Here is a 21,409-nt window from a genome sequence, read left to right as displayed (position 1 = left end):
CTTAGCCAAAGTATGAGTCGGCCGATTAACACAGTAAATAATTGAAGCAAGTGTTCTACTCTTGTTCCTTCTCCACTTTTCTGCACATGATAAAAGACAAGCTAAGTTAATGAATGATACAAAATTTAATAATCCATAATGCATACAAACACTTACTTCTGATTTAGTTTGCATTTCTTGCTACGTTTAGTGTGTCCTACCAATTTGCAAGCGCCGCACCGGGTTTTCAACTCATCAAAAGAGAGTGGTCTACCATTTTTTGAGACAGGGCGGCTCTCATCTACCTTTGTTGCACCTTTGCTTGACACTTTCATAGGATCTTTAACCTCAATCATGTTGCCTTCACCATCGTCCACATATTCAACTGCACACTTACTGATGTCATTTGTTTGCTTCAACAAATTTTCCTGTAGCAGATCGTACTCATGACTCTTAGCTATCACAGCCGTCAAACTCTCCTGTAACTGATCCCACAAAGCAGGGTGTTTGCATGCCGCATGCATAGCTTCAGACGCTAACACACTGACCTGGCTATATTTCATTCTTTCCCTGGCCCCAGTCCAACCAAATCCCAACAGATCGCTTGTGCGCCTCGCGGGCAGTCCCAACCTTGCTTCTTTCGTGAACCGAACAAGAACTAAACACTTTGGTATTTCAGATATGTTCAAGTGCTTCAGTACATGGAATATGTGCTTGCAAGGTAGACCCTTTCGAATCATTCTTCTGCAGCTGCACCTTATAGTTTCTGCGGAATTTACTGGTGTATACTCCACCCAAAAACGGCGCTTCCGGTTATTCTTCCAGGCCACGATGTACTGCTGTGATCCGTCTCTTAGCTTAATTTCTACAATTTCCATGCCGTCAATTTTTCTAAGATCATCTTGCAACATATAGAAGTTTGCTGGAGTGAAGACGTGAGAAGCAGCTATCTCAAGTTCCCTCGAGCAAGTAACTGGCACCGGTAAACTCTGTGAGGCCGTGCAGTCATCTCGCGCCTCGTTTTCACGGATACGCACAACGGCGTTCTCATAGTGCAAAATCATATCCACCAGGGTCATTTCACTGTCTAGGTGGAGGTGAAGGCATGAGTTCAGGCTTTCACTCCGCTGGTTGCTTTTCATGCCAAGCCAAAACCCCTCTGTTAGATAAGCCGCGGCCCACAGTCTCCTCTTCTTATACATCCGCCTCAACCATGTTACAGTTTTTTCCGACTGCCATCTTTTGGAAAATGTGTGCCATCTCTCCTCAAACGTGGTCGTGGACGTGCTGTAGTACAGAAGAGTTCGGAACTCCTTCAAGGACTTGTGACTGAGGTGAATCTTCATATTTTTCTCTATGTGCCACGTACATATACGGTGCCACACACGTCTGGCAAGACTTCGCGAATTGCTTTGATCATCGCAGCGTCGGCGTCTGTGATAACACTCTTAGGCATCTTTTGACACATGGACCTCAAAAAAGTCTGCAGAAGCCACACGTATGTCTCCTCGGTCTCGTCCGAAACTATGGCACAACCAAAAACAGTGGTCTTCCGGTGATTGTTAAGACCAACAAAAGGTATGAATGGCATACCATAGCGGTTCATCTTGTACGTGCTGTCAAATACAAGCACGTCGCCGAAGTCCTCATAGTCATGACGAGACTGGGAGTCGCACCAGAACATCCTATTCAAATGTCCTTCCTTATCTAGCTTGTACTCGAAAAAGAAGCTAGGATCCCTCTATTTCCTACTGGCCATGATGCCTATGGCTGTGGCAGCATCACCTTTTGAAAGCAGCTTCCTCTTCTCCTTGGCGCAAAGGTTGTATATTTCACGCCTGGTAAAACCAACACCGTCGTACCATACATGTTTGCTGATGAAGCAATCCATCATGTCGTGAATTCTAATCGCTGCAGCTCCCATGGACATTATCTCATGCTTCTGGTACTCTTTGATTTTTCTGTGGGACCAAAGAAAAGGTACCTCGTCCGGTCCTGCCAACATATGGCTATGCTTGTCCTCAAAACTTTCAACATACCAAACCCCACGCTTTTGGTCAAGCTTGACGGTCAGGTGCGCTTCACAAAAGCAGCGTGTCTCAGCTCTAAGCCTACGGCTGTGTCCTTCCTCGGTTAGCAACTTGCTGTCACGTTTTCCTTGTCTGGAACAAACAAACCGCCTATAACACATATGACGTGACTCCGTTTTGCTATACCTGACCTTATTCTTTCTAATGCTGAAACCATTATCTCTAGCATAGTTGTTGTAGAAATCATACGCAGCATCGTGAGACGTAAAGGTCATTTCCATTATCTGCATGAACATATCCCTCTTATCATCTGCACTGGCAGTATCTTGGACATTCTTTGCCCCATCATCTTGTGTCACCTACACAATCAAACAACAGCCATGAAAACAGTTTTCTATGGTTTAACATTACTTCCATAGAACATTGATTACACACATACCTCACTCATGATGACCGACGACTGGGACTCCCCAGAATCAGGTGCGTCTAATGATTCATCGTTAAGGCATGTCTCCGCATCAGATTCACCGTAATAGTCATACGCATTATGACATTCGGAAATGAACTGAAAAATACAACACAAATACATAATACTTATCATATAATATTCCAGAAGAAATTCAAGTTGCATGCCAACAAAATTTTTCACTTACATACCTGACTAATGTAATCTTCATTCGAGAGCTCCGAGTTGTTTTCCTGATCATCATCAAGCTCATCGATCTATAAATTTTCAACACAAAGATTTAATGTTGTCGGATGCCACCAAAAAATTACAACATGACAATGCCACTCACATTAAGATCGTCCCATTCGTTCCCATTCTCTGACCGATCTTCATGATCTGAATTTTCATCATCTGACCAATCTTCTATCCAGTCTTTCATCAGTTCTCCAAACTCCATGTCTACCATGATATCAGTTAACTCCTCGTCCGCCATTTCCTACAACCAATAATATGTATCATCACATGTGCAAACATTATCAATGATGAAATATACAACACATAGCACACGATCACGGATGTTATGTAAACAACCGCAACCAAGGCCGTTCAGATCTGCCAAACTTAGTAAGGAAGATGGCCACGGCACCCGTCGTGATCACTTTCAATCGCGAGGAACTGCACGATCTCAACACCTAGCTAGATCTGTGATTACCTCTGCCGCCGGATACCTAGGTTAGCCGCCACATCAAATAACGATACTGGTGGTGCGCACAGCCGACGGCAACCGACGCTACGTGAACCCAGATCACGAGGAGCAGCACTACCGGAACAAGATCCACGATCCATGCGCCGCCGGGTAGCTAGGTTACCCGCCCCGCTAGGTTAACCACTACCACTGGCGGTGGCAGTTCGTTCGATGTTGCCGCGAGCGAGACTAGAGGGGGGACGCGGGATGCGGTACCTGTGCGCGCTCGTTGGAGATTCACGACGTTGTCGCGCCCGCTGTCCGACGAGATCGCCGGCGACGAGATAGCCGCCGCTGAAGATCTACTACGTGACTTATGGAGCTGCGTCAATGCTCGCGAGATTGATGGAGCTGCGTGAATGATTGGATTCGGCAGGTCTTACGTGGACGTGGGGTCGTGTGATGTTTTTTTTCGGACCAGGGTACTGTACGTATACGATCTGGGTTATACAGGGCTTGGATCTGGGCTACGGCGGGCCAGGAAAAAAATAAACTCGCGAGGACAAAAATACCCCTCCGAAATTAGGTTAGGGGGAGCACCGGAGCAGGGCTCATGAACTGGTTGTTCAGAAAGAAATAACACTAAAAGGTTTGTACATCCGTCAAACAAACAGCAACGTGTTCCTCCCATATTATACAGCAGATGATTTTGGATGCACTCTCTTCTGTGAGATCACCTCCACCTTCATGATTTTTTGGAGGAAATAACTCCTTTGCAATGTGCCTGCGTGACATGGTAGCATCATTACATCAATGTTATGTATATCAAATCATCTTATTGGTTATTAAAATTTAGTTTTACTCACACTTTCTTTGACTTCTTGCCCATAGGTGGGTCTTCCACTACTGGTCTTTTGTGTCCCTCCGAAGTGGGAAGTAGCAGCATCAAATGGCTAGAAATGATTCGCAAAAACTGTATGAGTTCGATTAACAGAGTGTACTTTGGTTAAAAGTTCAAAGGCATGGGCTGAAGTTACCTATCTCTTTTTTTCTTTTTTAGAACGAAGGCTCAAGGGGAGCCCGACTTTGAATTAACAAAGCCATCAACCGGCCAGGATTACACAAGGCCACCAAGCAAGAGCGACCGAAAGATACAAGGGAGCTGACAGAGCAGTTTACAACGCAACGCACACTACTGCACACATAGATATACACCTGAGAGCTCTGCAAGTAATGTCGAAGCCCATAGCACATCGGCACCAAGAGGCAGGGAGCAGAGTAGCGTCAAGGATCAGCCAAAGGCCAGCAAGAACTGCGCGCAGCCAGTTCGTGGGTTGGGAACACGAAACCTGTCTTCCAACGCCGAAGAGGACCCCAATCCTCTCACCTAGGCTCGAAGGCGCCGCACCGTCGGGTCGTTGGGCGCTCACCCGAGAGCAAGAGCAGGTGTCGGTCGGAACCCAGAGCAGGCAAATCACACCGTCCTCACCACGTCGAAGGCACACCACTAGCTGCACTGGCACCTGCCCGGGGTCACCGAGAGCAGAAGGAAAACCACTAGGAGGATTGGCGAAGAACAAGCTGCAAGGACCCAAGGTCGAAGCTTGGGAAGCCTCTACTTGGACTCGCAGCCGACGAGCACACTCCTATCTCGGCACCACTCACCCGAAGAACCAGACAAACCAAGGCGGCGCCTCCAAGGAGGGAACGACGTGCAGGACGCCGCCACCGCCCAACCCGAGACGAGTTTTGGGCTTTCACCCGGGATCTGGGACGGGGATGGATTCGGGAGACCTCCGCGGTGCCTCAAAGGAAGAAAGGCGATGCGCGCACGCACCCTCACCGCCGTGGTCGGAGATCCGACCAAGGGTTTCCCCCGGACTCGAGATATGCCACCGGCACCCTGCCAGCACCAGAACTGGCAGCAAAAGCTGCAGATCGGACACAGCCGGAGGGGAGGAGTGAGCAGAGGAGGAGGAGGAGCTCGACCTTCAGATCTGGAGCGGAGGGACCGCGCCACGACCACCACCCGCCGGATCCGCGCCGCCCGAGCAGCCGACGACTCCGGCCGTCACATCCCGCGCACGCCGCCTGTCGCAGAGGCTGCGCCGCCTCGCCGTCCGGGGCCGCCGCCCCGGTGTCCGGGGTCCTTCGCGCGGGAACGAAGCGACGAGAGGCCTCGCCGCCACCTTCATCGGCAGCCGCCGGGGCTTGCCAGGCGTCCCTCAGGTGGCGGCGAGGGGAGGGGATGTAGGGGGGGTGGCGGCGGCGGGGGGAAACCCTAGTCGCCCCCGGGTCGCCCGCTGGGGACGACACGGGAGCCGGACGACAATGGTCATCTCTTTTTTTCTCGCTGAACATTATTCCCTCTCTGCAGCTTATTTCTCTGTTTTCATTCACTAGGCCACTAGGGCAACTACAAAACACAGAGATAACGTGCTGCAAACTGTTATATGTATGGCTATAGAATGAACTAATCTGAATATGTATGCGCCTCACCCGCACGCTCCCCTAAAAACGTATCCCCTTGTTGCACAATGCAAATCCTCTGTGGACATAGACAGTGCGTTAGTCCAAGAATTCACATAATAATGACTACGAAAAAATTGCATATCATCGTTCCTTTACAATATAACTATGTTCAGTTTCAGAGAAAAAGAACTTTGTGTACAGGCCTGCTCAGAGCCAGTGGGCGATGAGTGGTAGTTCGCTTCTCAGGACATCTCCAGCGCGGACTGTTAAAACTGACATACTACTATTTGTGGTCTGAACCAGTCTACGGATACTGATACAGGAGCCGGTCACCAAATCCTGTCCTCTAAGTGTCTGTTTTTTTTTCTAGTTCCACAACACTCAAAATAATTATAAAAATAGCAGAATTCATTCATAAATAACAAAGCGAATATCCTAGTACAACAATAATTCAAACATAAATATCACATCTGAGATAGTAGGATGATCAACAAGTTTTTTGGAATTCATCGATTCCAAATTCAATGATACTAGAGTCAGAACCCGCGCATGTCACCCCACACATAGTTCCCCTTGAGCTTCGTCCAATAGTGTATGAGTGTAAATGGCCTCCCTCCTATGGTACAGCACAGCAGCCGCGTCCATGCTATACAACATGATGATTATCAAGTTGTAATATTGAGTGAATCAATGAATTAACAAGCATGTAGAGCAATAAAAAGTAAAACTTATGATCTTCATGGTTGATAGGGCCGATGACCACATTCTCTTCAGTCATACAATCGCACAACAAAACTTCATGACGAAGTTGGAGATGATGTACCATCGATGCGTTAACGACTTCGCATTGGGTTCATGGATGACTATGCATGTAGTAGGGTGCGAAGTTCTTATGCTCATGATACTAAGCATGCAAGTTTTACCAAAAGGTCGATCCCTTGCTCATGCCTGCAAAATCCGTAGGTACAGCCAACCATGCATCGCACAACAACTCATTCTCGATGACTAGTACCCTGCCATCGTGCTTCCTCTAGAAAACACCAAGAAGTTCAACGAAAAGTCTTAATGGCATTTGACCTAACTATTTCTAAGCTAGCTAGTTGAGAACTAGCAAAATTGTTTCTTAAATATATATAATACTCATTTTCATTTTTATTTTCAGACGAGAATAGATTTTATCTTATTTTTGTTGGGAGTGCCCGAACTGCCCTAAGTGGCCCGCCAGCTAAATACGTGAGTATGACACAAATGTCGATGATTTGCACGGAACTAGGACCTAAGTGTTACTTATGACCGGCGCTAGGGTTCGTTTCACGATTAATGCACGGGTGATATGTATTTTTTATAGACTTTGGTGTGCACCTACCCGCAACCGGCTGGCATCATCAGGATGTCGTTGTGCTGCGCTAACGGCATTTTTGGTGTACGTTTTATAAGAATCTAAACGCTCTTATATTTTTTTACGAAGAAAGTATCTAACATCCGCGTAGTAGCATACTGCCTGATATTCACGTACGCATTTACCGGCGTTTAGAAAAGAAAAAAAGATGTGTCAACCAAACCAAACAGTCCCGAGAAACTTAAGCACCTCCCCCGTCATTTCATTTCACGCCCAATCCAAGGACAAAAGAAATTCTAATTCAGGACAAATTTTGGTAAAATTTGACCAAAAGTGAAAGTATTTGTTATTCTGGTTGAAAAAAATGTTTCAATCTTCCTAGAATTATCGGCATGGTAGTGCTAATTTTTTACATTTTTACATTTTTTTTTCCTAAGAATGTCTTCTTTTGGTCAAATTTTGACGAAAGATGGTCCAGAATTTGTTTTTCGTTGTACTTTGTAAACCTTTTGGCAAAAACTATTTAAATTGTTTCCACCTTTATCAACATGGCAGTGCTCATCTCTTGGAATTTTGTCAATTTTTTTCTGAACACTTCCATATTTTTTTGTCAATTTTTGATGACGTGACGGCCGACTAGGCGATCATCTCTTCAAAACCAGTCAAAACCGACCAGAAAACTGGTTTAAGGAACACATGGTTGAAAGTTGTCCGGTTTTGAGAGCTTGGGGTTGCAATGTAGATCGTATTGGAGTTCGGGGTGTGAATTCGACTAGGGCATGAGTTCATAGTTAAAATATGCACTCCTCTAGAAAACATGCGTAAAAAAGAGATGTGTCAACCAAACCTAACAGTCCCGATATTATGGGTAAATTTGGCAATCCTTGCACGAAGGATGATCTCAACATCTTCTATGCCTCCACTATCATCACCGTGGGGAACGGAGCCAAAACGCCTTTTTGAACTCCCTTTGGCTGCTTGGGCGGAAACCCAAGGACATTGCACCGCTTATCTATGAGGCCTCGAGAAGAAAGAACTGGAAGGTGAGGGAGGCCCTTAACGGCAATGCTTGGATCTTCAAAATCAACTACTACAACACTGTCGTCTTCGGTGAACACATTCGAGAATTTTTCACCCTTTGGATGCTGGTCAGCGACATTCATCTTGATGAGCAACTTGAGGATGATATCTCTTGGAAGCACTCGAATGACGGTATCTACACGGCGGCCACCGCTTATAGGGCCCAGTTCCTGGGCTAACTCTTTCCCCAATGGACCACATGGTTTGGAAGGCTCCCCCCTAGGTAATTTTTTTTGCTTGGTTGGCTATCCAAGATAGGATCTGGACCGCCAATCGCTTGGATCGATGGGGTTGGGATAATTGTGGGCTATGCCCTCTCTGCCCCACAGGGAGCAAGAAACGGGTGCACATCGCTTCTTCAAGTGCCGGTACACGCTCCGACTCTGGAGGGCTATCATCGAAAAGCTTGGCATTGCTCACATGGACACCACCGATTGGCACCTCCACGATTCCGTCCGCGATTGGTGGGACAAGAGAACCGGCAATCACATCCCCAACCGGAGCGCTATGACCTCCGCACCATATTGGAGGAGGCAAAGCTTTGGATCACCGCTGGTGCGATAAGACTAGGGATAATTATTTTGCGCGAGTAATTGTCATGCCGTGTATTTGGGTGTTGTAAAACTTTAAACTTTGTTCCTCCTTTATTAATAGACGAGGCGAATCTTTTGCCTCCGTTTCAGGAACAGACCCGAGGCTGCTTTCGTGGCGCAACTCCTCCGTCATTTCATCTCACGCCCAATCCACATCCACGTGACGCGACGTTCCAACCACCATTGACCTCACCCTGTCCCGGCACAGGAAAAACAAAGCTCTGAACAAGTCAATCACGCCCCAAATTCTTTCCGGATCAATCACGCCCCACTTGGCCACGCACGAATTACGTTCGTTTTTTCCACGCCAGACCGGGCGACCAGCCCAACAGAAACCTGTAGTGAAAAGGAACGAACGGACGGCGCCATTTCCCTCTCAGCCCGTTTGAACGATTCCATTCCGTCCTCCTCCTCTCCGCGTGCGTGCGTTTTCCAGGCTAGTAGTACGTACGCACGCCATTAGTGCGCCCGATTGCGCGTCCCGCACCGTCACCCGCCCGCCACCATTCCACCATTCACACCGCTTCTCCTTCTCCCTCCCCTCTCCCTCCCTCTCCCCTCGTCGCCGCCTCCCCTTCCCCCGTAGTAGCAGCAGCAGGAGTACTTTTCTCCGGATCCACCGGGATTAGCAGACTACTAGGCGGCCCTGTCTCTCTCTCTCCCGGGAGGGCGCGATTTGGTCACGTGTTCGCCCCTTGATTCCTTCTTGGCTGCGGCGGCGGTCCCGCTGGTCTTCCTCCCTTCTCCTCCTTTCCCGCGCTTAATCCGCTCCGCGTCCCCTGCTGCTCCAGTCGCTCCGGACCGGGAGGAAAGGTCGAAATACTCGCGGAGCTCACAGTTCTTTGGAAAGATCGACGGACCGGAATCAGGAGCGCGCTTCTTCCGGTGCCAGTTCTTGGAGCAGCAGTTCTTGGGAGTCGCTCGGGTTCTTGTGAAGCTGCTTCAGGCATGGGGAATTTCCGGAGGAGAGGCCCGGCGGCGCTCTTCCTGCTCTGGTTCCTGGCGACGGGCTTCGAGCTGTGCGCGGCCCTGAATCACGAAGGTGCCGGGTCGTGGCTTCGGTTGCTTCTTCTTTCGGCTGCGGTTTGTTGCTTTTCCAGCTTCTTGGTTTGACTCTGTTCAGGGCTTTGTTTCCTGGATTCTTTGCAGGTCTTGCGCTTCTGAGGTTTAGGGAGATGGTAGAGGCTGATCCGCGCGGTGCTCTGGCGGATTGGGATGAAGGGCACGCTAGCCCTTGTTCTTGGTTCGGCGTGCGGTGCTCGGATGATGGCCGGGTCGTAGGCCTGTAAGTTGCTTTCTTTGCACAGAAATAGATGGAACCTGAAAGAACCCTGAATTAAATTGTTAAGAAGAAAACAAAGGGATTAACCTTACATTTTACTTGTTTAGGCTGATTTTTTTTATTTATGGCTATTATCAGAAACTGCAGAATCATATTAGTATGTTGTTTTGCACCGTTGGAAGGATTATTGGCATTTTCTTGTTCTAAAATAAGACATTTGAACTGCATTTAGGGAGCATCTTTCTTTGGATTGACAATTTGTTGATCGTCCTGATAAGGAGGGTCCTTATTAACACTTCAAAAAAGGAAATAGGGCCCTTTACAAATCTGCATGTGGAGCATCAGCTTATCTGTTTGCGGTGACATTTTGTTGAACATCTAGTTCCCCTGACATGCATGGGCTGTTTAGTATAGGATGCAGCTATGTTTGCTCTGTTTAAATTGTTTTCTTTCATGTGTTATGTTTGCAATATTTCCCTATGATCTGATTGATAATATGTATTTTGATGTTTTTGACTAATTTATGTGTGCCTTTGTTTTGTAGGAACTTGTCAAATCTTGGTCTGAAAGGCGTGTTATCTCCTGAGATTGGACAGCTTATTAATATGCATTCTCTGTAAGCATATTCTGTACTTCCTTCAGTGGTATTTTTTGGAACACTTTGAATTGACAATACATGTTTCACACTTCGAACCATAAGATAGTATTTGATATTTCTGAAACTACCACTGAATCAGAGTCATTTTGCACTTCGATTAGGATTTTATGTTGAGCACAGCAGTAAAGCTGTAACTTTGTAGTGTGTATGTTTTCCTTATGAGACTTGTGACCTTCAGCTTTTGAGCTGTCAATTAGAGCACATTAGCTAGCTTGATGGAATACAGTCTACATGAATCTAATTCAAGTACATGATTGTTTGATGGCAAATAGACCCCCCACTCCCCCAAGAGCCACCCACCCATTGCAAAGAGCTCTGTAGTTTTCCTATCGTTAGTAGCATCATAAATCTAACTGTTAAATTATGTATGCCCATTCAGGCGTTCACCAAGAAAGCATCTTATATCTAGAGATATCATTTTTTGTTTCTTATGTACTTGTGGTACTTGTGAAATGATATTCGCCCTTCAAACTTTTCTGATCTATTTTCCTTCCATCCATACAGTGTACTGCACAAGAACTTGTTCTATGGTATTATCCCTAGAGAGATAGGAGATTTACGGGAGTTGAAGGTGTTGGATCTGGGGTACAATAACTTCAATGGATCAATTCCATCAGAGCTAATAAACATTTTATCCCTGGAGTTTATGTGCGTGCGAACTTCGATATGTGTTTTTTCCATTTCAGTTTAACTTCAAACTTGACTGACCTTACTACTTGAATTGCAGCTTTCTTAAAGGAAACAGACTTTATGGTGATTTACCTCTTGAGCTAAATGAGCTCATCAGTCTTTGTGAGTCTCAGGTTCACCAAGGCAGGGCTTTGTCAAATAGGATGCCCACTGCAAGGTTTGTCTGAGCTTTCTTCTACTTGCATATCTGAGAGTTAAATTTGTGATTATGCAAGGCTTGAGTGCAAGTTCAAATCAAAAAGGGATTAGAGCAAGCTTGATTTTGGGTTTAAAAAAATCCCACCCTGCTCCTGCAATCACATGTATGTTAATGGTAGCTGAAATATTTTAGAATTTCGACTCAACAAATGTCAGGGCTTTTGTTAGGAACTGTTCCTTCCTCGGTAAAATGGTAAATTACATCCTAGTCTTTCGTAGCAGTGTAAGGCTACCTCAATGGATCAAATGGATGTATGGCTTGTTGGATGCTCCTTTTACTTGAACACCAAGTTGGCAGTAACTACTAAGACCAGTATAAATATTTTGTTAGGAGAACTTACTTTATAACACATGTCTGGAGTTCAGTACTTCAGACTGTCATAGGCACCATTACTTGGTTACTAGGTATATTTACGTTTTGGTCTACAACGGATTCTTGGTTGATGAAACTATTATTGAACGTTTTTCCGTTAGGATGATCTAGTAAGGATGACTTGGAAATTTTATGGCTTCTTCTGCAGGATTTTTTTGTTTACTGCAAACATGATCGTTTGTTTCCTCTTAACATTCAGTTATTCACTATGTAGGGGTAAGGACAGCGCTACAACCAGAAGACTTCTAGCAGGCAAACAAAATCATTCTCCAAAGAACGAGATGCTTGGTTCTGAAAATTCTGTATTAGAACCATCAGATGTGAGCCCTTTTTTTAAGCTCCATGAACCCCACAAGGATCCAACACCACCAGTTTCGCCCCATGCCCTGACACCACCTCCTCCTTCTGAACCTGCTCCTTCCCTTGCCTCTCTTGCATCTCCCAACAAAAACCAAACCGCAAGCAAAGGGAGCAAGAGCAAGAGCGGGAAGAGCAATGTGACGATATATGCATTAATAGGAGCAGCGATTTGTTTTGTGGTTCTATCCTTGTCAGCTGCAATATTTATTTGCTACCGCCGTGGGAAGGCTAGCAGTGTTGTGCCCATGTCTTCAAGTAGGGAACTGCAGACCACTATCCTGGGAGGTTAGTGTGCTGACAGATTTGTTTTTCCCATGTGAAGATGCATTTCTACGATCATGATAGCAACAGTGTGTGCTTCTTCTAACGCACGCAACAGAAATTTGGAGTCAACTGCGAAATTCTGACTTCTATTTTGCAGGCATAGCTTTATTCAGACGGTCAGAACTTGAAACAGCCTGTGAAGATTTCAGTAATGTAATCGGTACGCTACCTGGATGTACATTGTATAAAGGAACTCTCCCATGTGGAGCTGAAATAGCTGTTGCGTCTACACTGATAAAACATGCCTACGGGTGGTCTGCTATAGCCGAAGCACAATTCAAGAATAAGGTATCTAACAGGGTTTTCTGTTTCATTCTTCTCAACTCTGTAAGATGCTGAGTTTCTAACATAAATATGATGTTGTATTCTAGGTTGAAATGTTGTCGCGGGTGAACCATAAGAATTTCCTGAAACTTGTGGGTTACTGTGAAGACGAAAAACCATTTACCCGGATGATGGTGTTTGAGTATGTTTCAAATGGATCACTATTTGAGCACTTGCACGGTAAGAATTCCCAAGTACATTTTGTTATTCTTCTTGCCAAGATGACTCGTGCTACTAGCCTACTAGTAGTTATTACTGTCCACTGTTAGTTAATCCTAACATCGAAACATTTCTGTTGCAGTTAATGAGGCAGAGCACTTGAACTGGCAGTCGCGCCTGCGGATGGCGATGGGAGTAATATACTGCCTTTACCACATGTACCAGCAGTATCCTCCTGTGATCCTAAGGAATCTGAACTCGTCGTGCATATACCTGACCGAAGACAACGCTGCAAAGATTTCAGACATCAGTTTCGGCGATGACTGGAAAGAAGGCGAGGACGAATTCGATGAGCCTGAAGAGTGCACCATAGTGTATAGGTTTGCCTTGCTTCTGCTTGAGACGATCTCTGGAAGGCGTCCGTTCTCCAATGACACCGGCCTCCTGATTCTGTGGGCGCACCGGTACCTCACCGGCGAAAAGCCCTTGACGGGTATGGTCGACCCGACACTGAGATCAGTCCCCTTGGAGCAGGTAGCGGCGCTGACAGAGCTGGTGAAATTGTGCATAAGGGATGACCCCTGGCGGAGGCCGTCGGTGGGGGAGGTCACCCGGCGGATGCAAGAGATCACTGGGTTCTCTCAGGATCAGTCGACCCCAAGGAATAGCGCATTGTGGTGGGCTGAGCTTGAAATCCTAACGGTATAGAGAAATGCTAGTTCGTTGTGGAATTGCCTTGAAGCCATTCTGCAGTCCATTTGGTAGAAGGATCAGAGAAAATTGTACAGTTTGGTTTTCTTACTCTTTAGGCAGGCATACAGTTGTACAGTTATGCCTGCACCGCTCACTCTATTCTTTCGTTCTTTGGTAGCAGATATGTTTTTTTTTCCTTGTTAAATTTGACTAGTGAAATCCTGAAAGAGCTTGTAAGGCGCAAATATGTGCCAAACATTTGTAAATAAAGTTTGAAATGTGATGAAACAACTTGTTTCAACAGTTCAGTGAAGACTTGAAACGATATGTACAATGTGCAGGTTTTGGCTCTCGTGTCGATCATCTTTTGCTGTTCACAGCATTGCTCCCGCGCGCGTGACAGAGCCACGACTCGGACGGCGGCTTCACCTGCAACTGCAGCTGCGGCATCCGCCCGGACGTCGAGTGCAGCGGCGAGGAGGCCGCCTTGCCGCTCCTCCTCTCCCTGCTCGTCCTCGGGCTGCCGCCGCCGCCGCTGTCCGTGGCCGATCGCGCCAGCCTGCTCAGGGCCTTCCGGGCGTCGGCGCAGTACCTCTTGCTCGTGCCAAGGATCGACATGCCCAGCCCGGGGCCGCCGGGACTCGACCACTCCTTGACGCTGCCGCTGCTCTTCTCCTCGTACCAGTGCGACGGGTCGCCGTTCCGTAGCCCGAGCTCCTTCACCAGGACGTCGCCCATCGTGGTGCTCCGGCGAGGAGGGGAGGCGCGGGGGTGCCGCGGCCGCGCCGGGCTCCACGGGAACCCGCACAGCACCGGCTTGACGCACCAGGGGAAGAGCACCGTGAACCCGCACGCCCTCGGAGGCGTCTCGTCGCCTCGCGCCTCCTCCTCGTGGCGCCACGCTATCTCCTGCGGCGGCGTGCCATTCCAGCTCTCCTCCTCCTGCTGGAGAGCGGGGACGTGGCGCTCGCGGCGTGGCGTGTGCGTCTCGAGCCTGGCCGTGGCCGGCGCCTCGTCCTCGTTGTCGTCGTCGTGCTCGGAGCGGCGCGCGGCGCGTCGCGGCGATTTCTTGGCGCGCTTCTCCGTGGACGTCCTGGCGATGGCGTTGGCGGCAGGGAGGAAGCGGTCCATGATGAAGCTGGACAGGCGCCTCGACGCGGCGCGGCCGTCGATGGAGCTCAGCCGGGCGGAGAGCGCGGCGAGCCGGTCGGACGACGAGATCCTGTCGAGCGCGTCGGAGAAGGTGTCGTCGTCATCGTCGCTGCTCGTCGCGTCGGTGGTGGTGTTGCCCCCGTGGTACGCCCGGCCGCCGCTGCCGCCGCGCCCCGGCGGCGGCCTCGGGGGCAGCCATCCCCGCTCCAGCGACGCGCCGCCGGCCTTGGGCACGCCCGGGGAGCTCTCCCACGAGAATGGCACGTGCGTGCGCTGCGGCGACGCGGCGCGCGCGCTGCGCGGCGTGCCGGCCGCCGACCCGCAGCAGGAGCGGCGCGGCGTGGGGAGCGGCGAGTCGAGCAGCTGCGCCACGACGTGCCCGTCGCTGGGCTTGCGCCGCCGCCGCCCCCGGTGCTGCTGCTGCTGCTCCTGCCCCTCGTAGCCGCCCCTGGCCGTAACGATCTCCATGCCGGCGACGGCGCTGCACCTGCAGTGCACGGTCGGCTACGCAACCACCGCTGCTGCTGCTGCTACTCCCGCGGCGCGCTGGAGCTGCGGTGCATGCAACAGTGGTACGATCGGGGGCGCGTATAAAAGGCGGCGTGGCGAGGTGGTTGCGCGCGGGCGGGCATTGGCGCGACGGAGCACCGGCAAAGGCGACGCGCGGCTGGTGGTTGAGCGTTGGTTCGGCGCGCGTGGGGGTGGAGGTGGGGAGCTCTCAGCTCTGTCGATCTACTTCCCGTGACGCCGTTTATAGGCCGCAATGGAGGTTGCCGAAAGGGAAGGGAGCCGCTTCCGGTGGAAAACTTTAGAAGGCTCCGGTGCGGGATGGGCGGCATTTTTTTCCATTGTTCGTGGAATTCCTGCGTGATTTCTTACAGAATTTCTACGTATTATTAATAAGATCACTTCTAACAAGCCACATTGGTAGTACACAGAAAGTAAAACGAAAAAAAAAACTTCCACTACCGTCATGTCTTGAAACATAGAGCTGAGCTACTATGCTGAGAATCAATGGTTTATACCCGCAAAAAAAAGTTGAGAATCAATGGTTTAGTTTTTTCTCGACACACTCATTGTCATATTTTTTGGGATGTGCTACGCGTTCGTCGGCTGATCTTTTCAAAAGATTTGGCTCATCAAGCGGCCGAGCGATACCCTCCAACATTGCAACACATGTTTTTTTTATATATTTTGCAATTGAAGTCTTGTTGCGTATTTTTTTTTTTTGCAACAGAGCTTTGTTGCCGTTTTTTTGTCTTCACCTTTTTGCAACATATTTGACGTTACGGAAGAAACTTCTGCAACATTAGTGATGTTGCAGACAAATTTGAGGGGAATCGTTTGGAGCCAAGGGCACACGTGACGTGGGATACTTGTTGTGTGAGCGATGCGACGGGAGAGGCCAAGAAACAGTCAGTTCATAGAAATCATTTCTCATAAATTTTAGGCAAATCTTGTAAGGTCCTTTGCTGTACCATTTTCTTTAGAAATGCACACACACTCACGAACGCACACCCTGTCTTAGGAGCATCTTTGAGATACCAAAATAACAGATCTTGAGATTGATGCAATCATCATATGCACCTTGTAGTTGACGGCTATGTCATATCTTTAAAAAAACGCCGAAAAGCCTTAAATAAATTCATAAAATATGCAAGTACGCAAAATCAAAGTTGTGCTCAATTCGCAGCCACTTGCTATAGCATGATGTAAATCCACACAAAACCTTCAATTCTTTGCAAAAATTCCATGATATTGAAGTGTTGCATTTTGGACGTCGGTTTGAAATGAACCTAAGTGATAATTGTCCTTTTTTCATGATGCTAGTAAGGAGTGATCTATAGGTTCGACTTAGATATAGTTGTTCTAGGTCGACATCAATAAATTGCCGATCATGCTCTTATCAAATATAGATGTTTTCGATTTAGAAATAACAAAATTGTCTGAATACACACCAGTGCGTTTATGTGCACCTCCGCGGTATACTACTCCAATTAAAAGGCACTTATTTTGAGACGGGGGAGGGGGGGTGTAAGTTGTACTGGAGCTTTTTTGGAAAATCTTAAAATTACGTGGATATGTTAACCCTTTGTTTCCATTCAAGATTCATTTTCCCTCTTTTTTTTCTCTTGGGCCGCAGGAACTAGCCGGAACGGAGCTACCCTAGCTACTACCTTGTCGAAAAATATTACTCCCTCGGTCCGGGTTTATTAGGCCGTTTTTTATTTTGAGCCAAAATTTGATCATTAATTTAACTAATAAAATATAAATTATATGTCACAAAAGTTATTTCATAGAAAACTTCTTTCAAATACAAATATAACAATATAATGTATATATTTATAGTCAAATGCTTGGTCAAACTTGAACCCAAAATGCAAGGGGGCCAAATAAACCCAAACGGAGGTAGTAGTGTTGTTTTAAGCTCCCCACTGAATTGTTCCACATGGATCCGCGCTAGAGGGGATTTTACTAGAGAGACGTTTAGTTAACGTTAATCACAGGCTGACGATCCCAACAGTAGAATCGGGTCACCGGCATTCCATCCGCTCTGCGCGAGATCGAGGGCAACCCAACGGCACGCCAGTGCTGCAGGCTTCTGATGAGGCGTTGGCAATGACAGGTTTCTCCTGATGTACGGAGGTGTACAGTGTACTTTAATGCCGAGAAAGAATCTTTCGGAAACGCCGTCCCGGCAGAAGATCAGTTTCTAGTACACCACTCTATTACCAGCCTGCCACATTTTTAAGCCGCTGGCCTGATTAACATGGCGACTGGCGAGCCTTTGAAACAAACCACATGCGGATGTCGTGTGTCATGGGGGTGTTGGGATCTGAAATGCCATGCCCGCCGGCCACTGACACATATGTTTACCATCTGACATCGGGGGCTGCGGATCTTGCTTTCTTAGCTGCGATTCGAACACGCCGCCCGGCTGTCTATGGTGACTCCTAATCCGTTGCCTCGGCGTCAGAAACCAAGAATTATTTAGAAATTGGACGTAGGTCTTGTACAATGCAAAGTGTTTAGAAGAGATGCTTAAAAATAGATTAATTTTATTAGTCATCGATGTTTATTTATAGTGGTTAGACGATTAATTAGACATCCTCTTGTCGAGATAAGCATCGGTGTTTAATAAAATCTGATTTCCCTACTTCTATAAAAATGCGAGTTGGTGATGATGGTGTATCTGCTCCAGGCAATATGAACCATTCGATGTTGAATCTGTGGCTGAGATTGAGACTGAGAGACATGTTGCCGAGCCAACCGCCCAAACAGGATAATCTGGAGGTTTCTCCATCTCTCGCGAAACAGATCTCTAGCGCCGCCACCCACCCCATCTCTGGCCGCAGGAGTCCATCCTCTCCCCAGCCGGCAGAACGCTCCCACTGCTCCGGTCGTCCCGCCCCTCCCACCTCGCCCCCACACTGAAAAGAGAACACGGTCCCGACTCGGCACCCAAAGGAGCACACCGACGTTAGAGGCTGGATCGAGCCCATCCCCGCCGCCACGGTCGCCTGTCTGCTGTTGACGATGGCACTGACGCTGCCCCAAATGCAGCACCGACGAATTCTTAACCTGCGCACTCTCCTTCGTTGCGCCCCCATGCCAGCGCGCGCGAGGCTGGGCCATTGGATCGATGTTGCGCGTGCTATATGTGTGTGCACGTGCGCTTGAATGCTAGGACGGCGTGCAGGAGTTCCCCCCCTTCTCCTCCCTTTTCCTCTCCTCGGGCGTGTGCAGTGGAGCTTGAGTAGAGCTGGAGTTCTTGGAGGCGGAGGAAGAAGACGGACAGGTAGGAGGCGTGGACGTTAGGGAGTGGCTGCGTGTGAGGAGGGCGTGAACGCTAGGCTGGCTGGCTGGCCGATGAGTGCATCAAGCCTGCTCTAAGAGTATTTAACCAAAAACTACCACATTTCACGGACATGTGACAGAAAACTACCACTTTACGTTTTTGTCCCGAAAACTACCACTTTTTTATTAATCCGTGGCAAAAAACTACCAAGTGTGAAAACTGCTCGTTTTGCCTGGGTTAAACGCGAATCTGACTGCCCGACCCCACACATAAGCGGGCTAAAAATGCAATCGGGTCCCTAGTTTTTCTTCAAAAAAGCAATCGGGTCCTCCGCCTCCGATGACGTGCTCCTGCGCGTTCGCCGGCGCCCTGCTCCGCCTCTCCGACGCCTGCAGCTGCATCGTCCCTTCGACGCCGTCGTGCTGCCAGGCGCCTCCGGAGAAGTTGAGGGTGCCAGCCTGGCCAGCGCCGAAGGAGAGGAAGTTGGACGATGGCGGCAGCGGCGACGGCTGCCCCAACTCGTTCTTCACCGTCGCCGATCCGAACGGCAGGTTCGGCAACGACGACGAGCCTCCAAAGCTCGGGAAATCGGTGCTGCGAGATGGATGGAACGACGGGGTCGCCATCGGCGACGTGGTGTAGTACTGCTCCTGATGGCCAGGCAGCGGCGGCTCCGCGAACTGCTGCTCCATGCCGGGCACGGTGACAGGACCCCCCTCTTGGTGGTACATGTACGCCATCCTCCGGGCGTTGGTGATGGCCTCGAACACGTCCTCCCAGCACCGGTGCGGCTGGTACGGCTTCCCTCCGGCGAGCGTGACCTGGACCCGCTGCGCGAAGCCGTCGGAGATGTGGGCGTCCTGGTAGAGCCTGACGCGGCAGCCGCGGCGCTGGCCGAAGAAGGTGCGCGGCACGCCCGGGAAGGAGCAGCAGCCGTTCCCGTCCGCCGGCGGCAAGCGGCTGCGGAAGGAGGAGGCCGGCGACGAGCACGTCATCGGAGGCGGAGGACCCGATTGCTTTTTTTAAGAAAAACTAGGGACCCGATTGCATTTTTAGCCCGCTTATGTGTGGGGTCGGGCAGTCAGATTCGCGTTTAACCCAGGCAAAGCGAGCAGTTTCCACACTGGGTAGTTTTTTGCCACGGATTAATAAAAAAGTGATAGTTTTCGGGACAAAAACGTAAAGTGGTAGTTTTCTGTCACATGTCCGTGAAATGTGGTAGTTTTTGGTTAAATACTCATGCTCTAATGTTGTTAATTTTTCTGCTCTGCCCTGATGTACTGCTTTTGCGTATATAAAGGGATCGTAGAGGAAAGCAGTAGCAGTAATCCTAATGCTGCGATTTTGTTCATGCCGCTACTGGTTTTGTTCATGATGTTACTTTCTTACTGATTACAGTTGCTGCTACTAGGTGATCAATTCATGATATGTAGATATGTATGCTGCTGGTAGGTACTCCTGAGCATGGTGACAAGTGATCGGTGCTGCAGCAGGAGTCTGATGGCCATGCAGTGGCAGCCGGTACTTAGATGTGTAATCTAGCCGGCAATGGTGAGAAGACTTTGATCTTGATATATTAGATGTAAGCTCCATACGCCATAGGAGGTCCTGGTGATATCAGCCGGTGAGCTTTCTCCATCTCCACTCTCTAAGATAGATTGGTTCTGCATTATGCATCTGTAGCTTAGATAAGAAATCAATGTTTCTATCTGAATATTATCCCATTATTCTTTATTTGTCCAAATCGATTTACGAGAAGAGATAGAGACAAGAACACGTTACTGGTGTGGTTCATTTGGGAAATTCAGTACTTTTTCTATACTGCTTTGTTTTAGGGGATGAAATAAAGAGAAGAAATTCCTATGATGGATCTCTATGCAAGTTGTTACATTAAGTATTTTATCTTGGAATCTACTTTGAATACCTCTTGTGTTGGGTTTGGTCTTCATTCAATCTCCAAATTATATGGTTTGCTAAGATTTTCCTTTTTGCAAATTTGATTGTTCCGTCTCAATTCTTGGCTTCTATCGCAATCACACTGGAACAGTGTTGCGCGTCTTTTGTGCCGATGTTGTTGTGTTCTATCTCCACGCTTCGCCGCTGTCATTTCATCCGCCGCAATTGCCATGTGTTTGTGGACGGATTTTCTATTTGCCGCATATGCTCTGCCCCCCTCAATATGGGACAACAAGGAGAAAGCTGGGTAGGAAGAACAACAAGTCTTCTGCAACGTGAAAAATTGAGAAGAAAATGTTTGGCTTGGACGAGGAGATTCATGGGTCGGAAACCATATATTTGATTTTGCTCTATGTGTATTTATCAAAAACATGGCATCATTTTTATGATATCTTGGTACATCTTTTATTGTTCAGTAGGGTCTTGACACTTAAGTGAACAAGTTACATCCGATCTTTTGTGATTCCGTAGCGTAGCACGGGCATCTTACTAATATTTTATTAAGTATCTTTCTAAACATATTGCATTGCATAAGGTCTTGCGCACGCGCGCACACACATAAATCAACGATGCTTTTGAGAATTGATGGCTGATGATATCTTATGAGGATGTCCCAGGAAAGTGGATAGATAACGTTGGACGCCGATTTCCATCACACGTATGGCATAATAGGCATTTGCCCACACATCGTGTGTGGCATGAGCAGGGGGCAGCCCACACGGGCTGTGTGTGGGCGAACAGTAGAATTGCCCATACGTGTGGGCGCAGCTACTTCATGCCACACGTCCAACAAGTACTACTCATCCCCATCCCGC

At 48.3% G+C, this 21,409-nt stretch overlaps 2 protein-coding genes across 2 annotated transcripts; one reads left to right on the top strand and one right to left on the bottom strand.

Annotated features, from left to right (window-relative positions):
* Positions 1-1,720: 1,720 nt before the first annotated feature.
* Positions 1,721-3,028, bottom strand: LOC109752188 (protein FAR1-RELATED SEQUENCE 11-like). The gene is made up of 4 exons (XM_073506338.1): positions 2,807-3,028; positions 2,667-2,732; positions 2,449-2,574; positions 1,721-2,368 (listed from the first exon to the last, which is right to left on the bottom strand). Exons 1-4 carry the CDS (start codon positions 2,948-2,950, stop codon positions 1,721-1,723), a joined length of 984 nt encoding a protein of 327 aa, XP_073362439.1. The 5' UTR covers positions 2,951-3,028.
* A 5,976-nt stretch (positions 3,029-9,004) lies between these two features.
* Positions 9,005-13,990, top strand: LOC109752175 (protein MALE DISCOVERER 1). Its single transcript, XM_020311066.4, has 9 exons — positions 9,005-9,668; positions 9,776-9,911; positions 10,453-10,524; positions 11,071-11,214; positions 11,294-11,413; positions 12,042-12,472; positions 12,609-12,799; positions 12,883-13,015; positions 13,137-13,990. Exons 1-9 carry the CDS (start codon positions 9,575-9,577, stop codon positions 13,700-13,702), a joined length of 1,887 nt encoding a protein of 628 aa, XP_020166655.1. The 5' UTR covers positions 9,005-9,574; the 3' UTR covers positions 13,703-13,990.
* Positions 13,991-21,409: the final 7,419 nt, after the last annotated feature.

This window comes from Aegilops tauschii, chromosome 1 (assembly GCF_002575655.3).
Source record: "Aegilops tauschii subsp. strangulata cultivar AL8/78 chromosome 1, Aet v6.0, whole genome shotgun sequence".
NCBI classification, from domain to species: domain Eukaryota; kingdom Viridiplantae; phylum Streptophyta; class Magnoliopsida; order Poales; family Poaceae; genus Aegilops; species Aegilops tauschii.
Note: the sequence above shows the minus strand (reverse complement) of the source record. Positions and strands in the feature narration are given on the sequence as shown.